At 50.1% G+C, this 22,980-nt stretch overlaps 1 protein-coding gene across 1 annotated transcript in view; it reads right to left on the bottom strand.

The window, feature by feature from the left end:
* Positions 1–22,980, bottom strand: part of LOC139367894 (mitochondrial calcium uptake 1) — a 136,308-nt gene that overhangs the window by 33,846 nt on the left and 79,482 nt on the right. Inside the window, exons 8-10 of the mRNA XM_071106264.1 lie at positions 17,479–17,596; positions 16,711–16,793; positions 1,007–1,144 (exon numbers count right to left, since the gene is read on the bottom strand). Coding sequence (XP_070962365.1) covers positions 1,007–1,144; positions 16,711–16,793; positions 17,479–17,596 — 339 coding nt within the window. The remainder of the gene's footprint in view (positions 1–1,006; positions 1,145–16,710; positions 16,794–17,478; positions 17,597–22,980) is intronic.

Raw genomic sequence — 22,980 nt, forward strand, 5'->3', positions numbered from 1 at the left:
CTAGTGGTTAGAGTGTAGGGACGGCAGGTAGCCTAGTGGTTAGAGTGTAGGGACGGCAGGTTGCCTAGTGGTCAGAGCGTTGGACAAGTAACCGAAAAGTTGCTAGATCGAATCTCCGAGCTGACAAGGTAAAAATCTGTCGTTCTGCCCCTGAACAAGGCAGTTAACCCACTGTTCCCCGGTAGGCCGTCATTGTAAATAAGAATTTGTTCTTAACTGACTTGCCTAGTTAAATAAATTAAATACACAGTGGCAGAATGCCTGACCACTGTCACTGACCCAAACTTAAGGAAAGCTTTGACTATGTTCAGACTCAGTGAGCATAGCCTTGCTATTGAGAAAGGCCGCCATAGCCTGTCTTCTCTTGAGAGCCAGGTCTGCCTATGTGCTCACTGCCCACAAAAGGTGGAAACTGAGCTGCACTTCCTAACCTCCTGCCCAATGTATGACCATATTAGAGACACATATTTCCCTCAGATTACACAGATCCACAAATAATTAGAAAACAAATCCAATTTTGATAAACTCCCATATCCACTGGGTGAAATACCACAGTGTGCCAATATCACAGCAGCAAGATGTGTGACCTGTTGCCACGAGAAAAGGGCAACCAGTGAAGAACAGACACCATTGTAAATACAACCCATATTTATGTTTATTTATTTTCCCGTTTGTACTATATTCACATTGTAACAACACTGTTTATATATATATATATATATATATATATATATATATATATATGACTGTATGACATATGGAACTTCTGTGAGTGTAATGTTTACTGTCAATCTTCATGGTTTATTTAACTTGTTTTTTTTTTATCTATTTCACATATGTTTTGGCAATGAGACAGCCAGATGACAGACAGAGAGCGAGAGAGAGAGCGATGACAGACAGAGAGAGCGAGAGCGATGACAGACAGAGCGAGAGAGAGCGAGAGAGAGTGAGAGAGAGAACTGTGCCCCTTCACTGTGATGTATTACGTGTCAGTCTGTCTCAGTACCTGAGCATCTTTGAACATCTTCTTGAGTCCCTTCTGCATCTGTTTGAGTTTACGTGACTGGACTCCGCTGTAGGACAGCAGCATGCCTCCAAACTGTCTCTCTGTTATGCACCCATCCACTGGGTCGTTACGCATAAACTGGAGAGGAGAGAGAGAGTGAGAGGGGGGGAGAGAGAGGAGAGAGAGAGAGGAGAGAGGGGGAGAGAGGGGGGAGAGAGAGGAGAGAGGGGGGGAGAGAGAGGAGAGAGGGGGGGAGAGAGAGGGGAGAGAGAGCGAGAGGGGGTGGGGGAGAGAGAGAGAGAGGGGGTGAGGGGGAGAGAGAGAGAGAGAGAGAGGGGGAGGGGGGAGAGAGGGGGAGGGGGGAGAGAGAGAGAGAGGGTGAGGGGGGGAGAGAGAGAGAAGAGAGAAAGAGGGGGAGGGGGGGAGAGAGAGAGAGGGGGTGGGGGAGAGAGAGAAGAGAGAAAGAGAGACAGAGAGGTTACTATTATTATCCATTATAATTATATATTATCTCCATAGAGGAACTCTGGAGCTCTGTCAGAGTGACCTTCGGGTTCTTGGTTACCTCCTTGACCAAAGCCCTTCTCCCCCGATTGCTCAACACACTGAAGCCTCAGTCCCCTCATCCAGCTGGTCCTGGGGCTGAGTTCACTAACCTGTTCTACTAACACACTGAAGCCTCATTCCCCTCATCCAGCTGGTCCTGGGGCTGAGTTCACTAACCTGTTCTACTAACACACTGAAGCCTCAGTCCCCTCATCCAGCTGGTCCTGAGTTCACTAACCTGTTCTACTAACACACTGAAGCCTCAGTCCCCTCATCCAGCTGGTCCTGGGGCTGAGTTCACTAACCTGTTCTACTAACACACTGAAGCCTCAGTCCCCTCATCCAGCTGGTCCTGGGGCTGAGTTCACTAACCTGTTCTACTAACACACTGAAGCCTCAGTCCCCTCATCCAGCTGGTCCTGAGTTCACTAACCTGTTCTACTAACACACTGAAGCCTCATTCCCCTCATCCAGCTGGTCCTAGTCCTGAGTTCACTAACCTGTTCTACTAACACACTGAAGCCTCATTCCCCTCATCCAGCTGGTCCTGGTCCTGAGTTCACTAACCTGTTCTACTAACACACTGAAGCCTCATTCCCCTCATCCAGCTGGTCCTGGTCCTGAGTTCACTAACCTGTTCTACTAACACACTGAAGCCTCATTCCCCTCATCCAGCTGGTCCTGAGTTTACTAACCTGTTCTACTAACACACTGAAGCCTCAGTCCCCTCATCCAGCTGGTCCTGAGTTTACTAACCTGTTCTACTAACACACTGAAGCCTCATTCCCCTCATCCAGCTGGTCCTGGGGCTGAGTTCACTAACCTGTTCTACTAACACACTGAAGCCTCAGTCCCCTCATCCAGCTGGTCCTGGGGCTGAGTTCACTAACCTGTTCTACTAACACACTGAAGCCTCAGTCCCCTCATCCAGCTGGTCCTGGGGCTGAGTTCACTAACCTGTTCCACTAACACTGAAGCCTCATTCCCCTCATCCAGCTGGTCCTGGGGTTGAGTTCACTAACCTGTTCTACTAACACACTGAAGCCTCAGTCCCTTCATCCAGCTGGTCCTGAGTTCACTAACCTGTTCTACTAACACACTGAAGCCTCATTCCCCTCATCAAGCTGGTCCTGGTCCTGAGTTCACTAACCTGTTCTACTAACACACTGAAGCCTCATTCCCCTCATCCAGCTGGTCCTGAGTTTACTAACCTGTTCTACTAACACACTGAAGCCTCAGTCCCCTCATCCAGCTGGTCCTGAGTTTACTAACCTGTTCTACTAACACACTGAAGCCTCATTCCCCTCATCCAGCTGGTCCTGGGGCTGAGTTCACTAACCTGTTCTACTAACACACTGAAGCCTCAGTCCCCTCATCCAGCTGGTCCTGAGTTCACTAACCTGTTCTACTAACACACTGAAGCCTCATTCCCCTCATCCAGCTGGTCCTGGTCCTGAGTTCACTAACCTGTTCTACTAACACACTGAAGCCTCATTCCCCTCATCCAGCTGGTCCTGAGTTTACTAACCTGTTCTACTAACACACTGAAGCCTCAGTCCCCTCATCCAGCTGGTCCTGAGTTTACTAACCTGTTCTACTAACACACTGAAGCCTCATTCCCCTCATCCAGCTGGTCCTGGGGCTGAGTTTACTAACCTGTTCTACTAACACACTGAAGCCTCAGTCCCCTCATCCAGCTGGTCCTGAGTTTACTAACCTGTTCTACTAAAACACTGAAGCCTCATTCCCCTCATCCAGCTGGTCCTGGGGCTAAGTTCACTAACCTGTTCTACTAACACACTGAGGCCTCAGTCCCCTCATCCAGCTGGTCCTGAGTTTACTAACCTGTTCTACTAACACACTGAAGCCTCATTCCCCTCATCCAGCTGGTCCTGGGGCTGAGTTCACAAACCTGTTCTACTAACACACTGAATTCTCAGTCCTCTCATCCAGCTGGTCCTGGGGCTGAGTTCACTAACCTGTTCTACTAACACACTGAAGCCTCATTCCCCTCATCCAGCTGGTCCTGGGGCTGAGTTCACAAACCTGTTCTACTAACACACTGAAGCCTCAGTCCCCTCATCCAGCTGGTCCTGAGTTCACTAACCTGTTCTACTAACACACTGAAGCCTCAGTCCCCTCATCCAGCTGGTCCTGGGGCTGAGTTCACTAACCTGTTCTACTAACACACTGAAGCCTCAGTCCCCTCATCCAGCTGGTCCTGAGTTCACTAACCTGTTCTACTAACACACTGAAGCCTCAGTCCCCTCATCCAGCTGGTCCTGGGGCTGAGTTCACTAACCTGTTCTACTAACACACTGAAGCCTCAGTCCCCTCATCCAGCTGGTCCTGGGGCTGAGTTCACTAACCTGTTCTACTAACACACTGAAGCCTCAGTCCCCTCATCCAGCTGGTCCTGAGTTCACTAACCTGTTCTACTAACACACTGAAGCCTCATTCCCCTCATCCAGCGGGTCCTGGTCCTGAGTTCACTAACCTGTTCTACTAACACACTGAAGCCTCATTCCCCTCATGCAGCTGGTCCTGAGTTTACTAACCTGTTCTACTAACACACTGAAGCCTCAGTCCCCTCATCCAGCTGGTCCTGAGTTTACTAACCTGTTCTACTAACACACTGAAGCCTCAGTCCCCTCATCCAGCTGGTTCTGGGGCTGAGTTCACTAACCTGTTCTACTAACACACTAAAGCCTCAGTCCACTCATCCAGCTGGTCCTGGGGCTGAGTTCACTAACCTGTTCCACTAACACACTGAAGCCTCAGTCCCCTCATCCAGCTGGTCCTGAGTTTACTAACCTGTTCTACTAACACACTGAAGCCTCAGTCCCCTCATCCAGCTGGTCCTGAGTTCACTAACCTGTTCTACTAACACACTGAAGTCTTAGTCCCCTCATCCAGCTGATTCTGGGGCTGAGTTCACTAACCTGTTCTACTAACACACTAAAGCCTCAGTCCACTCATCCAGCTGGTCCTGGGGCTGAGTTCAATTACCTGTTCCACTAACACACTGAAGCCTCAGTCCCCTCATCCAGCTGGTCCTGGGGCTGAGTTCACTAACCTGTTCTACTAACACACTGAAGCCTCATTCCCCTCATCCAGCTGGTCCTGGGGCTGAGTTCACAAACCTGTTCTCCTAACACACTGAAGCCTCATTCCCCTCATCCAGCTGGTCCTGAGTTCACAAACCTGTTCTACTAACACACTGAAGCCTCATTCCCCTCATCCAGCTGGTCCTGGGGCTGAGTTTACTAACCTGTTCTACTAACACACTGAAGCCTCAGTCCCCTCATCCAGCTGGTCCTGAGTTTACTAACCTGTTCTACTAAAACACTGAAGCCTCATTCCCCTCATCCAGCTGGTCCTGGGGCTAAGTTCACTAACCTGTTCTACTAACACACTGAAGCCTCAGTCCCCTCATCCAGCTGGTCCTGAGTTTACTAACCTGTTCTACTAACACACTGAAGCCTCATTCCCCTCATCCAGCTGGTCCTGGGGCTGAGTTCACAAACCTGTTCTACTAACACACTGAATTCTCAGTCCTCTCATCCAGCTGGTCCTGAGTTTACTAACCTGTTCTACTAACACACTGAAGCCTCATTCCCGTCATCCAGCTGGTCCTGGGGCTGAGTTCACAAACCTGTTCTACTAACACACTGAAGCCTCATTCCCCTCATCCAGCTGGTCCTGGGGCTGAGTTCACAAACCTGTTCTACTAACACACTGAAGCCTCAGTCCCCTCATCCAGCTGGTCCTGAGTTAACTAACCTGTTCTACTAACACACTGAAGCCTCAGTCCCCTCATCCAGCTGGTCCTGGGGCTGAGTTCACTAACCTGTTCTACTAACACACTGAAGCCTCAGTCCCCTCATCCAGCTGGTCCTGAGTTCACTAACCTGTTCTACTAACACACTGAAGCCTCAGTCCCCTCATCCAGCTGGTCCTGGGGCTGAGTTCACTAACCTGTTCTACTAACACACTGAAGCCTCAGTCCCCTCATCCAGCTGGTCCTGAGTTCACTAACCTGTTCTACTAACACACTGAAGCCTCATTCCCCTCATCCAGCTGGTCCTGGTCCTGAGTTCACTAACCTGTTCTACTAACACACTGAAGCCTCATTCCCCTCATGCAGCTGGTCCTGAGTTTACTAACCTGTTCTACTAACACACTGAAGCCTCAGTCCCCTCATCCAGCTGGTCCTGAGTTTACTAACCTGTTCTACTAACACACTGAAGCCTCATTCCCCTCATCCAGCTGGTCCTGGGGCTGAGTTCACTAACCTGTTCTACTAACACACTGAAGCCTCAGTCCCCTCATCCAGCTGGTCCTGAGTTCACTAACCTGTTCTACTAACACACTGAAGCCTCAGTCCCCTCATCCAGCTGGTCCTGAGTTCACTAACCTGTTCTACTAACACACTGAAGTCTCAGTCCCCTCATCCAGCTGGTCCTGGGGCTGAGTTCACTAACCTGTTCTACTAACACACTAAAGCCTCAGTCCACTCATCCAGCTGGTCCTGGGGCTGAGTTCACTAACCTGTTCTACTAACACACTGAAGCCTCATTCCCCTCATCCAGCTGGTCCTGGGGCTGAGTTCACAAACCTGTTCTACTAACACACTGAAGCCTCAGTCCCCTCATCCAGCTGGTCCTGAGTTCACTAACCTGTTCTACTAACACACTGAAGCCTCAGTCCCCTCATCCAGCTGGTCCTGGGGCTGAGTTCACTAACCTGTTCTACTAACACACTGAAGCCTCAGTCCCCTCATCCAGCTGGTCCTGAGTTCACTAACCTGTTCTACTAACACACTGAAGCCTCAGTCCCCTCATCCAGCTGGTCCTGGGTCTGAGTTCACTAACCTGTTCTACTAACACACTGAAGCCTCAGTCCCCTCATCCAGCTGGTCCTGGTCCTGAGTTCACTAACCTGTTCTACTAACACACTGAAGCCTCATTCCCCTCATGCAGCTGGTCCTGAGTTTACTAACCTGTTCTACTAACACACTGAAGCCTCAGTCCCCTCATCCAGCTGGTCCTGAGTTTACTAACCTGTTCTACTAACACACTGAAGCCTCAGTCCCCTCATCCAGCTGGTTCTGGGGCTGAGTTCACTAACCTGTTCTACTAACACACTAAAGCCTCAGTCCACTCATCCAGCTGGTCCTGGGGCTGAGTTCACTAACCTGTTCCACTAACACACTGAAGCCTCAGTCCCCTCATCCAGCTGGTCCTGAGTTTACTAACCTGTTCTACTAACACACTGAAGCCTCAGTCCCCTCATCCAGCTGGTCCTGAGTTCACTAACCTGTTCTACTAACACACTGAAGTCTTAGTCCCCTCATCCAGCTGATTCTGGGGCTGAGTTCACTAACCTGTTCTACTAACACACTAAAGCCTCAGTCCACTCATCCAGCTGGTCCTGGGGCTGAGTTCAATTACCTGTTCCACTAACACACTGAAGCCTCAGTCCCCTCATCCAGCTGGTCCTGGGGCTGAGTTCACTAACCTGTTCTACTAACACACTGAAGCCTCATTCCCCTCATCCAGCTGGTCCTGGGGCTGAGTTCACAAACCTGTTCTCCTAACACACTGAAGCCTCATTCCCCTCATCCAGCTGGTCCTGGGGCTGAGTTCACAAACCTGTTCTACTAACACACTGAAGCCTCATTCCCCTCATCCAGCTGGTCCTGGGGCTGAGTTCACTAACCTGTTCTACTGACACACTGAAGCCTCAGTCCCCTCATCCAGCTGGTCCTGAGTTCACTAACCTGTTCTACTAACACACTGAAGCCTCATTCCCCTCATCCAGCTGGTCCTGGTCCTGAGTTCACTAACATGTTCTACTAACACACTGAAGCCTCATTCCCCTCATCCAGCTGGTCCTGAGTTTACTAACCTGTTCTACTAACACACTGAAGCCTCAGTCCCCTCATCCAGCTGGTCCTGAGTTTACTAACCTGTTCTACTAACACACTGAAGCCTCATTCCCCTCATCCAGCTGGTCCTGGGGCTGAGTTTACTAACCTGTTCTACTAACACACTGAAGCCTCAGTCCCCTCATCCAGCTGGTCCTGAGTTTACTAACCTGTTCTACTAAAACACTGAAGCCTCATTCCCCTCATCCAGCTGGTCCTGGGGCTAAGTTCACTAACCTGTTCTACTAACACACTGAAGCCTCAGTCCCCTCATCCAGCTGGTCCTGAGTTTACTAACCTGTTCTACTAACACACTGAAGCCTCATTCCCCTCATCCAGCTGGTCCTGGGGCTGAGTTCACAAACCTGTTCTACTAACACACTGAAGCCTCATTCCCCTCATCCAGCTGGTCCTGGGGCTGAGTTCACAAACCTGTTCTACTAACACACTGAAGCCTCAGTCCCCTCATCCAGCTGGTCCTGAGTTAACTAACCTGTTCTAATAACACACTGAAGCCTCAGTCCCCTCATCCAGCTGGTCCTGGGGCTGAGTTCACTAACCTGTTCTACTAACACACTGAAGCCTCAGTCCCCTCATCCAGCTGGTCCTGAGTTCACTAGCCTGTTCTACTAACACACTGAAGCCTCAGTCCCCTCATCCAGCTGGTCCTGGGGCTGAGTTCACTAACCTGTTCTACTAACACACTGAAGCCTCAGTCCCCTCATCCAGCTGGTCCTGAGTTCACTAACCTGTTCTACTAACACACTGAAGCCTCATTCCCCTCATCCAGCTGGTCGTGGTCCTGAGTTCACTAACCTGTTCTACTAACACACTGAAGCCTCATTCCCCTCATGCAGCTGGTCCTGAGTTTACTAACCTGTTCTACTAACACACTGAAGCCTCAGTCCCCTCATCCAGCTGGTCCTGAGTTTACTAACCTGTTCTACTAACACACTGAAGCCTCATTCCCCTCATCCAGCTGGTCCTGGGGCTGAGTTCACTAACCTGTTCTACTAACACACTGAAGCCTCAGTCCCCTCATCCAGCTGGTCCTGAGTTCACTAACCTGTTCTACTAACACACTGAAGCCTCAGTCCCCTCATCCAGCTGGTCCTGAGTTCACTAACCTGTTCTACTAACACACTGAAGTCTCAGTCCCCTCATCCAGCTGGTCCTGGGGCTGAGTTCACTAACCTGTTCTACTAACACACTAAAGCCTCAGTCCACTCATCCAGCTGGTCCTGGGGCTGAGTTCACTAACCTGTTCCACTAACACACTGAAGCCTCAGTCCCCTCATCCAGCTGGTCCTGGGGCTGAGTTCACTAACCTGTTCTACTAACACACTGAAGCCTCATTCCCCTCATCCAGCTGGTCCTGGGGCTGAGTTCACAAACCTGTTCTCCTAACACACTGAAGCCTCATTCCCCTCATCCAGCTGGTCCTGGGGCTGAGTTCACTAACCTGTTCTACTAACACACGGAAGCCTCATTCCCCTCATCCCGCTGGTCCTGGTCCTGAGTTCACTAACCTGTTCTACTAACACACTGAAGCCTCATTCCCCTCATCCAGCTGGTCCTGAGTTTACTAACCTGTTCTACTAACACACGGAAGCCTCAGTCCCCTCATCCAGCTGGTCCTGAGTTTACTAACCTGTTCTACTAACACACTGAAGCCTCATTCCCCTCATCCAGCTGGTCCTGGGGCTGAGTTTACTAACCTGTTCTACTAACACACTGAAGCCTCAGTCCCCTCATCCAGCTGGTCCTGAGTTTACTAACCTGTTCTACTAAAACACTGAAGCCTCATTCCCCTCATCCAGCTGGTCCTGGGGCTAAGTTCACTAACCTGTTCTACTAACACACTGAAGCCTCATTCCCCTCATCCAGCTGGTCCTGGGGCTGAGTTCACTAACCTGTTCTACTGACACACTGAAGCCTCAGTCCCCTCATCCAGCTGGTCCTGAGTTCACTAACCTGTTCTACTAACACACTGAAGCCTCATTCCCCTCATCCAGCTGGTCCTGGTCCTGAGTTCACTAACATGTTCTACTAACACACTGAAGCCTCATTCCCCTCATCCAGCTGGTCCTGAGTTTACTAACCTGTTCTACTAACACACTGAAGCCTCAGTCCCCTCATCCAGCTGGTCCTGAGTTTACTAACCTGTTCTACTAACACACTGAAGCCTCATTCCCCTCATCCAGCTGGTCCTGGGGCTGAGTTTACTAACCTGTTCTACTAACACACTGAAGCCTCAGTCCCCTCATCCAGCTGGTCCTGAGTTTACTAACCTGTTCTACTAAAACACTGAAGCCTCATTCCCCTCATCCAGCTGGTCCTGGGGCTAAGTTCACTAACCTGTTCTACTAACACACTGAAGCCTCAGTCCCCTCATCCAGCTGGTCCTGAGTTTACTAACCTGTTCTACTAACACACTGAAGCCTCATTCCCCTCATCCAGCTGGTCCTGGGGCTGAGTTCACAAACCTGTTCTACTAACACACTGAAGCCTCATTCCCCTCATCCAGCTGGTCCTGGGGCTGAGTTCACAAACCTGTTCTACTAACACACTGAAGCCTCAGTCCCCTCATCCAGCTGGTCCTGAGTTAACTAACCTGTTCTACTAACACACTGAAGCCTCAGTCCCCTCATCCAGCTGGTCCTGGGGCTGAGTTCACTAACCTGTTCTACTAACACACTGAAGCCTCAGTCCCCTCATCCAGCTGGTCCTGAGTTCACTAACCTGTTCTACTAACACACTGAAGCCTCAGTCCCCTCATCCAGCTGGTCCTGGGGCTGAGTTCACTAACCTGTTCTACTAACACACTGAAGCCTCAGTCCCCTCATCCAGCTGGTCCTGAGTTCACTAACCTGTTCTACTAACACACTGAAGCCTCATTCCCCTCATCCAGCTGGTCCTGGTCCTGAGTTCACTAACCTGTTCTACTAACACACTGAAGCCTCATTCCCCTCATCCAGCTGGTCCTGAGTTCACTAACCTGTTCTACTAACACACTGAAGCCTCAGTCCCCTCATCCAGCTGGTCCTGAGTTCACTAACCTGTTCTACTAACACACTGAAGCCTCAGTCCCCTCATCCAGCTGGTCCTGAGTTCACTAACCTGTTCTACTAACACACTGAAGTCTCAGTCCCCTCATCCAGCTGGTCCTGGGGCTGAGTTCACTAACCTGTTCTACTAACACACTAAAGCCTCAGTCCACTCATCCAGCTGGTCCTGGGGCTGAGTTCACTAACCTGTTCCACTAACACACTGAAGCCTCAGTCCCCTCATCCAGCTGGTCCTGGGGCTGAGTTCACTAACCTGTTCTACTAACACACTGAAGCCTCATTCCCCTCATCCAGCTGGTCCTGGGGCTGAGTTCACAAACCTGTTCTCCTAACACACTGAAGCCTCATTCCCCTCATCCAGCTGGTCCTGGGGCTGAGTTCACTAACCTGTTCTACTAACACACGGAAGCCTCATTCCCCTCATCCCGCTGGTCCTGGTCCTGAGTTCACTAACCTGTTCTACTAACACACTGAAGCCTCATTCCCCTCATCCAGCTGGTCCTGAGTTTACTAACCTGTTCTACTAACACACGGAAGCCTCAGTCCCCTCATCCAGCTGGTCCTGAGTTTACTAACCTGTTCTACTAACACACTGAAGCCTCATTCCCCTCATCCAGCTGGTCCTGAGTTTACTAACCTGTTCTACTAACACACTGAAGCCTCAGTCCCCTCATCCAGCTGGTCCTGGGGCTGAGTTCACTAACCTGTTCTACTAACACACTGAAGCCTCATTCCCCTCATCCAGCTGGTCCTGGGGCTGAGTTCACAAACCTGTTCTCCTAACACACTGAAGCCTCATTCCCCTCATCCAGCTGGTCCTGGGGCTGAGTTCACTAACCTGTTCTACTAACACACTGAAGCCTCATTCCCCTCATCCAGCTGGTCCTGGGGCTGAGTTCACTAACCTGTTCTACTAACACACTGAAGCATCAGTCCCCTCATCCAGCTGGTCCTGAGATCACTAACCTGTTCTACTAACACACGGAAGCCTCATTCCCCTCATCCAGCTGGTCCTGGTCCTGAGTTCACTAACCTGTTCTACTAACACACTGAAGCCTCATTCCCCTCATCCAGCTGGTCCTGAGTTTACTAACCTGTTCTACTAACACACGGAAGCCTCAGTCCCCTCATCCAGCTGGTCCTGAGTTTACTAACCTGTTCTACTAACACACTGAAGCCTCATTCCCCTCATCCAGCTGGTCCTGGGGCTGAGTTTACTAACCTGTTCTACTAACACACTGAAGCCTCAGTCCCCTCATCCAGCTGGTCCTGAGTTTACTAACCTGTTCTACTAACACACTGAAGCCTCATTCCCCTCATCCAGCTGGTCCTGGGGCTGAGTTCACTAACCTGTTCTACTAACACACTGAAGCCTCAGTCCCCTCATCCAGCTGGTCCTGAGTTCACTAACCTGTTCTACTAACACACTGAAGCCTCAGTCCCCTCATCCAGCTGGTCCTGAGTTCACTAACCTGTTCTACTAACACACTGAAGTCTCAGTCCCCTCATCCAGCTGGTCCTGGGGCTGAGTTCACTAACCTGTTCTACTAACACACTAAAGCCTCAGTCCACTCATCCAGCTGGTCCTGGGGCTGAGTTCACTAACCTGTTCCACTAACACACTGAAGCCTCAGTCCCCTCATCCAGCTGGTCCTGGGGCTGAGTTCACTAACCTGTTCTACTAACACACTGAAGCCTCATTCCCCTCATCCAGCTGGTCCTGGGGCTGAGTTCACAAACCTGTTCTCCTAACACACTGAAGCCTCATTCCCCTCATCCAGCTGGTCCTGGGGCTGAGTTCACTAACCTGTTCTACTAACACACGGAAGCCTCATTCCCCTCATCCAGCTGGTCCTGGTCCTGAGTTCACTAACCTGTTCTACTAACACACTGAAGCCTCATTCCCCTCATCCAGCTGGTCCTGAGTTTACTAACCTGTTCTACTAACACACGGAACTCATCCAGCTGGTCCTGAGTTTACTAACCTGTTCTACTAACACACTGAAGCCTCATTCCCCTCATCCAGCTGGTCCTGGGGCTGAGTTTACTAACCTGTTCTACTAACACACTGAAGCCTCAGTCCCCTCATCCAGCTGGTCCTGAGTTTACTAACCTGTTCTACTAAAACACTGAAGCCTCATTCCCCTCATCCAGCTGGTCCCGGGGCTAAGTTCACTAACCTGTTCTACTAACACACTGAAGCCTCAGTCCCCTCATCCAGCTGGTCCTGAGTTCACTAACCTGTTCTACTAACACACTAAAGCCTCAGTCCACTCATCCAGCTGGTCCTGGGGCTGAGTTCACTAACCTGTTCCACTAACACACTGAAGCCTCAGTCCACTCATCCAGCTGGTCCTGGGGCTGAGTTCACAAACCTGTTCTACTAACACACTGAAGCCTCAGTCCCCTCATCCAGCTGGTCCTGAGTTAACTAACCTGTTCTACTAACACACTGAAGCCTCAGTCCCCTCATCCAGCTGGTCCTGGGGCTGAGTTCACTAACCTGTTCTACTAACACACTGAAGCCTCAGTCCCCTCATCCAGCTGGTCCTGAGTTCACTAACCTGTTCTACTAACACACTGAAGCCTCAGTCCCCTCATCCAGCTGGTCCTGGGGCTGAGTTCACTAACCTGTTCTACTAACACACTGAAGCCTCAGTCCCCTCATCCAGCTGGTCCTGAGTTCACTAACCTGTTCTACTAACACACTGAAGCCTCATTCCCCTCATCCAGCTGGTCCTGGTCCTGAGTTCACTAACCTGTTCTACTAACACACTGAAGCCTCATTCCCCTCATGCAGCTGGTCCTGAGTTTACTAACCTGTTCTACTAACACACTGAAGCCTCAGTCCCCTCATCCAGCTGGTCCTGAGTTTACTAACCTGTTCTACTAACACACTGAAGCCTCATTCCCCTCATCCAGCTGGTCCTGGGGCTGAGTTCACTAACCTGTTCTACTAACACACTGAAGCCTCAGTCCCCTCATCCAGCTGGTCCTGAGTTCACTAACCTGTTCTACTAACACACTGAAGCCTCAGTCCCCTCATCCAGCTGGTCCTGAGTTCACTAACCTGTTCTACTAACACACTGAAGTCTCAGTCCCCTCATCCAGCTGGTCCTGGGGCTGAGTTCACTAACCTGTTCTACTAACACACTAAAGCCTCAGTCCACTCATCCAGCTGGTCCTGGGGCTGAGTTCACTAACCTGTTCCACTAACACACTGAAGCCTCAGTCCCCTCATCCAGCTGGTCCTGGGGCTGAGTTCACTAACCTGTTCTACTAACACACTGAAGCCTCATTCCCCTCATCCAGCTGGTCCTGGGGCTGAGTTCACAAACCTGTTCTCCTAACACACTGAAGCCTCATTCCCCTCATCCAGCTGGTCCTGGGGCTGAGTTCACTAACCTGTTCTACTAACACACTGAAGCCTCATTCCCCTCATCCAGCTGGTCCTGGGGCTGAGTTCACTAACCTGTTCTACTAACACACTGAAGCATCAGTCCCCTCATCCAGCTGGTCCTGAGATCACTAACCTGTTCTACTAACACACGGAAGCCTCATTCCCCTCATCCAGCTGGTCCTGGTCCTGAGTTCACTAACCTGTTCTACTAACACACTGAAGCCTCATTCCCCTCATCCAGCTGGTCCTGAGTTTACTAACCTGTTCTACTAACACACGGAAGCCTCAGTCCCCTCATCCAGCTGGTCCTGAGTTTACTAACCTGTTCTACTAACACACTGAAGCCTCATTCCCCTCATCCAGCTGGTCCTGGGGCTGAGTTTACTAACCTGTTCTACTAACACACTGAAGCCTCAGTCCCCTCATCCAGCTGGTCCTGAGTTTACTAACCTGTTCTACTAAAACACTGAAGCCTCATTCCCCTCATCCAGCTGGTCCTGGGGCTAAGTTCACTAACCTGTTCTACTAACACACTGAAGCCTCAGTCCCCTCATCCAGCTGGTCCTGAGTTCACTAACCTGTTCTACTAACACACTAAAGCCTCAGTCCACTCATCCAGCTGGTCCTGGGGCTGAGTTCACTAACCTGTTCCACTAACACACTGAAGCCTCAGTCCCCTCATCCAGCTGGTCCTGGGGCTGAGTTCACTAACCTGTTCTACTAACACACTGAAGCCTCATTCCCCTCATCCAGCTGGTCCTGGGGCTGAGTTCACAAACCTGTTCTCCTAACACACTGAAGCCTCATTCCCCTCATCCAGCTGGTCCTGGGGCTGAGTTCACTAACCTGTTCTACTAACACACTGAAGCCTCATTCCCCTCATCCAGCTGGTCCTGGGGCTGAGTTTACTAACCTGTTCTACTAACACACTGAAGCCTCAGTCCCCTCATCCAGCTGGTCCTGAGTTTACTAACCTGTTCTACTAACACACTGAAGCCTCATTCCCCTCATCCAGCTGGTCCTGGGGCTGAGTTTACTAACCTGTTCTACTAACACACTGAAGCCTCAGTCCCCTCATCCAGCTGGTCCTGAGTTTACTAACCTGTTCTACTAAAACACTGAAGCCTCATTCCCCTCATCCAGCTGGTCCTGGGGCTAAGTTCACTAACCTGTTCTACTAACACACTGAAGCCTCAGTCCCCTCATCCAGCTGGTCCTGAGTTTACTAACCTGTTCTACTAACACACTGAAGCCTCATTCCCCTCATCCAGCTGGTCCTGGGGCTGAGTTCACAAACCTGTTCTACTAACACACTGAATTCTCAGTCCTCTCATCCAGCTGGTCCTGGGGCTGAGTTCACAAACCTGTTCTACTAACACACTGAAGCACAATCAGAATAAACCAAATTACAACACAGTCTAAACAAAACTACATTGCTTATTGGGAAACACAAACACAAAGCAAAATGCAGGGCCCTAAATCGACAGTACACTGGATAACTATCTGACCATGGTTACTGATCAAAACCTTGACAAAGTACAGGCTCAGTGAGCACAGCCTTGCCATTGAGAAGGTTTCCTGACAAAATGTCAAAAATATAAAACAATTAGAGAGTGTCATTTCCCCAAATGTAAAACCCTTATTCAAGGTTTCAAAGACCTCTCCGATGAGAGTAGGCTACCCGTCCTGTTGGGGGAGGGCGCAGAGAGCTGTGGGTTGGCAGCGCACTACAGTGTCTGACAGACCAATCAACCTGCACATGTCCTCTACTGTATGCTTATTGTTATTGTTCAATAAATGGTTATTTTGACCCTTGGTTATTGTTGTTACTGTTGTCCCATTGACAATATTCATTCTTATTATTTTCATATTGTAAATATCCAACGTGAGCTTTGGTAATATGGACATTGGTACGTCATGCCAATAAAACAAATTGAATTGAAAGAAAGAAAAGAGAGAACAGGAGGACGAGAGAACAGGAGGACGAGAGAACAGGAGGACGAGAGAACAGGAGGACGAGAGAACAGGAGGACGAGAGAACAGGAGGACGAGAGAACAGGAGGACGAGAGAAAAGTAACAAGAGAGAGGGTTTCTAAAGTGGATGAATTAACCTAGGAAGAGCTTCTGGCTCAGCGATTACCACCTCTTAGAAAGAGAACGAGAGAGAGGAGGAGGAGGAGGAGGAGTACTAAACAAAGAAGAATCCACGTTAGAACACTGCCGTGTCACAATGATCATATCTCCACCAATCGAACGTCGAGAGACTAACATACTCCGCCTGCGTTCCCATCAGAGCACCAGACCACAACATCATTACAGGGACTGTGGTTTAAACAGGAAGTAATTAACCGTGATTACAGTGATAAACGAAATTGTCCTGCACTGATGTGATCCCTTTATACAGAGTGCAGTGTACTGGCAGTTTGAAAAAAAGAACACTGTTTTTGTGTTGCAGCTTTTCAGCAGCGCTGTGGAGGCAGAGAGTAGGTATGTGGGGGTATAGACGAGATAGGGGGACAGTCACTGTGACAATGAAGGAACAAAGGCTCAGACAGCCTCCTCAAGCACTGACACCTCATCAATTCACCCCCCCCCCCCTACACACACACTTCCCTCCCTACCTTCCCCGTCTCTCCATACTTCCCTGTCCCTCCCTCCCACCCCGTCTCAGTCCTACCCCCTGTCTGTTTATCCTCTCTTACCGCTCTGCCTTCAATCTCTCCTCCTTCCTAGCTTCCTGTTTCTGCCCCGCCCCCTCACCTCTAGTTTAAGGACATCGTGTTGCAGTTTCCTCTGGAACTCCAGGAAATGGCCGATGGTCAGTTTGCCCTTCAGGTCGGCACCTGAACAGAGAAGAAAAGGAAGCCCTTTCACTCCAGGTGTTTCATCCATCTCATCTTTCAGTTTATTACCTCAGTTTGATTTATTTAAGGCTATTATTTATTGTTTTCCTTACATTGGTTTCTGTGACGAGCTGACTGATTTATTAACTGACTGACTGGCTGGTTGAGTGACTGGTTGAGTGACTGACTGACTGATTGATTGATTGATTAACTGACTGACTAAATGACTGACTGGTTGGTTGAGTGACTGATTGATTGATTGATTGATTAACTAACTGACTGACTGACTGACTGACTGGTTGGTTGACTGACTCGCTGACTGATTGACTGACTGGTTGACTGACTGGACTGACTGGACTGACTGGACTGACTGGTTGATTGGTTGACTGACTGACTGACTGACTGGTTGATAAATTGGTTGGTTGATTGACTGGTTGGTTGAATCAAATCAAATTTATTTATATAGCCCTTCGTACATCAGCTGATATCTCAAAGTGCTGTACAGAAACCCAGCCTAAAACCCCAAACAGCAAGCAATGCAGGTGTAGAAGCACGATTTGATTTGATTTGATTTGACTGGTTGGTTGACTGACTGACTGACTGGTTGATAAATTGGTTGGTTGGTTGGCTGACTGACTGACTGACTGATTGATTTACTGGTTGATTGATTGGTTGACTAACTGACCGAAGAAGTATGTGGTAAGAGCGGAGCTGCAGCCGCCAGTCTTCAGGGTGTTACCCGTAGTGGAGCGGTCCCGATGACGCATCCCCATACTGGTCTGAGACCTGATGATACTCTGGACCTGAGGAGAGAGAGAGATGTTTACTGTATAGGTTTTATTGTTGATTATCTACTTTACTTGCTTTGGAAACTCTGGACCTGAGGAGAGAAGAGAGAGAGAGGGTTGGAGGGAGGAGAGGAGAGAGAGAGAGGGTTAGAGGGAGGCGAGAAGAGAGAGAGAGAGGGTTGGAGGGAGGCGAGAAGAGAGAGAGAGAGGGTTGGAGGGAGGCGAGAAGAGAGAGAGAGAGGGTTGGAGGGAGGCGAGGAGAGAGAGAGAGGGTTGGAGGGAGGCGAGGAGAGAGAGAGAGGGTTGGAGGGAGGCGAGGAGAGAGGGTTGGAGGGAGGCGAGGAGAGAGGGTTGGAGGGAGGCGAGGAGAGAGAGAGAGGGTTGGAGGGAGGCGAGGAGAGAGAGAGAGGGTTGGAGGGAGGCGAGGAGAGAGAGAGGGTTGGAGGGAGAGGAGAGGGTTGGAGGAAGGAGAGAGAGGGTTGGAGGAAGGAGAGAGAGGGTTGGAGGGAGGAGAGAGAGGGTTGGAGGGAGGAGAGAGAGGGTTGGAGGGAGGAGAGAGAGAGGGTTGGAGGGAGGAGAGAGAGAGAGGGTTGGAGGGAGGAGAGAGAGAGAGGGTTGGAGGGCGGCGAGAGAGAGAGGGTGGGAGGGAGGAGAGAGAGAGAGGGTTGGAGGGAGGAGAGAGAGAGAGGGTTGGAGGGAGGAGAGAGAGAGAGGGTTGGAGGGAGGAGAGAGAGAGAGGGTTGGAGGGAGGAGAGAGAGAGAGGGTTGGAGGGAGGAGAGAGAGAGAGGGTTGGAGGGAGGAGAGAGAGAGAGGGTTGGAGGGGGAGAGAGAGAGGGTTGGAGGGAGAGAGAGAGAGAGGGTTGGAGGGAGGAGAGAGAGAGAGGGTTGGAGGGAGGCGAGAGAGAGGGTTGGAGGGAGGCGAGAAGAGAGAGAGGGTTGGAGGGAGGCGAGGAGAAAGAGAGGGTTGGAGGGAGGCGAGGAGAAAGAGAGGGTTGGAGGGAGGCGAGGAGAGAGAGAGGGTTGGAGGGAGGCGAGGAGAGAGAGAGGGTTGGAGGGAGGCGAGGAGAGAGAGAGGGTTGGAGGGAGGAGAGGAGAGAAAGAGGGTTGGAGGGAGGCGAGGAGAGAGAGAGAGAGAGGGTTGGAGGGAGGCGAGGAGAGAGAGAGAGAGGGTTGGAGGGAGGAGAGGAGAGAGAGAGGGTTGGAGGGAGGAGAGGAGAGAGAGAGAGGGTTGGAGGGAGGAGAGGAGAGAGAGAGATGGTTGGAGGGAGGAGAGAAGAGAGAGAGAGAGAGGGGGTTGGAGGGAGGAGAGGAGAGAGAGAGAGAGGGTTGGAGGGAGGCGAGGAGAGAGGGTTGGAGGGAGGCGAGGAGAGAGAGAGAGGGTTGGAGGGAGGAGAGAGAGAGGGTTGGATGGAGGAGAGAGAGAGGGTTAGAGGGAGGAGAGAGAGAGGGTTGGAGGGAGGAGAGGAGAGAGAGGAGAGAGGGTTAGAGGGAGGAGAGAGAGAGGGTTGGAGGGAGGAGAGGAGAGAGAGAGGGTTGGATGGAGGAGAGGAGAGAGAGAGGGTTGGAAGAGGAGAGAGAGAGGGTTGGAGGGAGGAGAGAGAGGGTTGGAGGGAGGAGAGAGAGGGTTGGAGGGGGAGAGAGAGGGTTGGAGTTGGAGGAGAGAGAGGGTTGGAGGGAGGAGAGAGAGGGTTGGAGGGAGGAGAGAGAGGGTTGGAGGGAGGAGAGAGAGGGTTGGAGGGAGGAGAGAGAGGGTTGGAGGGAGGAGAGAGAGGGTTGGAGGGGAGAGAGAGGGTTGGAGGGAGGAGAGAGAGGGTTGGAGGGAGGAGAGAGAGGGTTGGAGGGAGGAGAGAGAGGGTTGGAGGGAGAGGAGAGGGTTGGAGGAAGGAGAGAGAGGGTTGGAGGGAGGAGAGAGAGGGTTGGAGGGAGGAGAGAGAGGGTTGGAGGGAGAGGAGAGAGGGTTGGTTGGAGGGAGGAGAGAGAGGGTTGGAGGGAGGAGAGAGAGAGAGGGTTGGAGGGAGGAGAGAGAGAGAGGGTTGGAGGGAGGAGAGAGAGAGAGGGTTGGAGGGAGGAGAGAGAGAGGGTTGGAGGGAGGAGAGAGAGAGAGAGGGTTGGAGGGAGGAGAGAGAGAGAGGGTTGGAGGGAGGAGAGAGAGAGAGGGTTGGAGGGAGGCGAGGAGAAAGAGAGGGTTGGAGGGAGGCGAGGAGAGAGAGAGGGTTGGAGGGAGGCGAGGAGAGAGAGAGGGTTGGAGGGAGGCGAGGAGAGAGAGAGGGTTGGAGGGAGGCGAGGAGAGAGAGAGGGTTGGAGGGAGGCGAGAGAGAGGGTTGGAGGGAGGCGAGGAGAGAGAGAGAGTGTTGGAGGGAGGAGAGAGGGAGAGGGTTGGAGGGAGGAGAGAGAGAGAGGGTTGGAGAGAGGAGAGGGTTGGAGAGAGGAGAGGAGAGAGAGAGGGTTGGAGGGAGGAGAGGAGCGAGAGAGGGTTGGAGGGAGGAGAGGAGAGAGAGAGGGTTGGAGGGAGGAGAGAGAGGGTTGGAGGGAGGAGAGAGAGGGTTGGAGGGAGGAGAGAGAGAGGGTTGGAGGGAGGAGAGAGAGGGTTGGAGGGAGGAGAGAGAGGGTTGGAGGGAGAGGAGAGGGAGGGAGGAGAGAGAGGGGGGAGGAGAGAGCGGGAGGGAGGGAGGATAGAGGAGAGGGAGGAGAGACATGTGGGGCATTATTACAACAGTGTTGTCAGCAGTGGAACGGTCCTGATGACACATGCCCCTACTGGTCTGAGACCTGAGGGAAAAGAAACGGTCTTGATATGGACCAATTAAAACCATTACAAACTTAATCATTTAATCTGTGAATGCCACTGGCTGATCCTTTGATCCAATCAAAACGTAATTAAGCCAAATAATAGATTGTATTATACTGAAATCAATCCCACATGAACCAAACATACTCTATCAACATCATTTAGCTTCACAGAGAGAGCACAGTGTGTCGTGCAAGAGGATTCCATTATGGGCCTAAACCAATTATTCTTTCACAGTTTGACATACAAAAGAATGAACTCTACGCAGGAAAAATAAATAAATCTTCTCTTTCTGAGAGTGTACTGTGAAAGTGGCCAGAGGTGGAAACATTTAAAATCAGAGGGAGACACTATATACAGTGTTACACCTCTCTGTTGTCCTGAATGACACCCTAAATCCCTGTATAGTGCACTACGTTAGACCAGAGCCCTATTACCTATATAGTGCACTACGTTAGACCAGAGCCCTATTCCCTATATAGTGCACTACTTTAGACCAGAGCCCTATTCCCTATATAGTGGACTACGTTAGACCAGAGCCCTATTACCTATATAGTGCACTACTTTAGACCAGAGCCCTATTCCCTATATAGTGGACTACGTTAGACCAGAGCCCTATTACCTATATAGTGCACTACTTTAGACCAGAGCCCTATTCCCTATATAGTGCACTACTTTAGACCACACCCAATGGGGAGTAGTGCACTTTATAGGGACAGGGTGTGATTTGTTATGCAGCCACTGTGTGTCGTGTGTGTGTGTATGTATCTTCTGATATATACAGTGCCTTGCGAAAGTATTCGGCCCCCTTGAACTTTACGACCTTTTGCCACATTTCAGGCTTCAAACATAAAGATATAAAACTGTATTTTTTTGTGAAGAATCAACAACAAGTGGGACACAATCATGAAGTGGAACGACATTTATTGGATATTTCAAACTTTTTTAACAAATCAAAAACTGAAAAATTGGGCGTGCAAAATTATTCAGCCCCCTTAAGTTAATACTTTGTAGCGCCACCTTTTGCTGCGATTACAGCTGTAAGTCGCTTGGGGTATGTCTCTATCAGTTTTGCACATCGAGAGACTGACATTTTTTCCCATTCCTCCTTGCAAAACAGCTCGAGCTCAGTGATGTTGGATGGAGAGCATTTGTGAACAGCAGTTTTCAGTTCTTTCCACAGATTCTCGATTGGATTCAGGTCTGGACTTTGACTTGGCCATTCTAACACCTGGATATGTTTATTTTTGAACCATTCCATTGTAGATTTTGCTTTATGTTTTGGATCATTGTCTTGTTGGAAGACAAATCTCCGTCCCAGTCTCAGGTCTTTTGCAGACTCCATCAGGTTTTCTTCCAGAATGGTCCTGTATTTGGCTCCATCCATCTTCCCATCAATTTTAACCATCTTCCCTGTCCCTGCTGAAGAAAAGCAGGCCCAAACCATGATGCTGCCACCACCATGTTTGACAGTGGGGATGGTGTGTTCAGGGTGATGAGCTGTGTTGCTTTTACGCCAAACATAACGTTTTGCATTGTTGCCAAAAAGTTCAATTTTGGTTTCATCTGACCAGAGCACCTTCTTCCACATGTTTGGTGTGTCTCCCAGGTGGCTTGTGGCAAACTTTAAACGACACTTTTTATGGATATCTTTAAGAAATGGCTTTCTTCTTGCCACTCTTCCATAAAGGCCAGATTTGTGCAATATACGACTGATTGTTGTCCTATGGACAAGAGTCTCCCACCTCAGCTGTAGATCTCTGCAGTTCATCCAGAGTGATCATGGGCCTCTTGGCTGCATCTCTGATCAGTCTTCTCCTTGTATGAGCTGAAAGTTTAGAGGGACGGCCAGGTCTTGGTAGATTTGCAGTGGTCTGATACTCCTTCCATTTCAATATTATCGCTTGCACAGTGCTCCTTGGGATGTTTAAAGCTTGGGAAATATTTTTGTATCCAAATCCGGCTTTAAACTTCTTCACAACAGTATCTCGGACCTGCCTGGTGTGTTCCTTGTTCTTCATGATGCTCTCTGCGCTTTTAACGGACCTCTGAGACTATAACAGTGCAGGTGCATTTATACGGAGACTTGATTACACACAGGTGGATTGTATTTATCATCATTAGTCATTTAGGTCAACATTGGATCATTCAGAGACCCTCACTGAACTTCTGGAGAGTTTGCTGCACTGAAAGTAAAGGGGCTGAATAATTTTGCACGCCCAATTTTTCAGTTTTTGATTTGTTAAAAAAGTTTGAAATAACCAATAAATGTCGTTCCACTTCATGATTGTGTCCCACTTGTTGTTGATTCTTCACAAAAAAATACAGTTTTATATCTTTATGTTTGAAGCCTGAAATGTGGCAAAAGGTTGAAAAGTTCAAGGGGGCCGAATACTTTCGCAAGGCACTGTATATATATGTATCTTCTGATATTTATATATATATATATAAATATAAAACAGCCCCTACCAGATAGTATGGATACTGATACAGCCTGCAGTCTCAAACCATTTGTCTATGTCCCCTGGAGAAGAGAAGCAATATGACAGGATATTGAACACAATACAGGGGTCTCAGTCAGTCAGCCAGGCGTGTGTGCGTTTCACAGCT

This window comes from Oncorhynchus clarkii, chromosome 16, assembly GCF_045791955.1.
Source record: "Oncorhynchus clarkii lewisi isolate Uvic-CL-2024 chromosome 16, UVic_Ocla_1.0, whole genome shotgun sequence".
Lineage (NCBI taxonomy): Eukaryota > Metazoa > Chordata > Actinopteri > Salmoniformes > Salmonidae > Oncorhynchus > Oncorhynchus clarkii.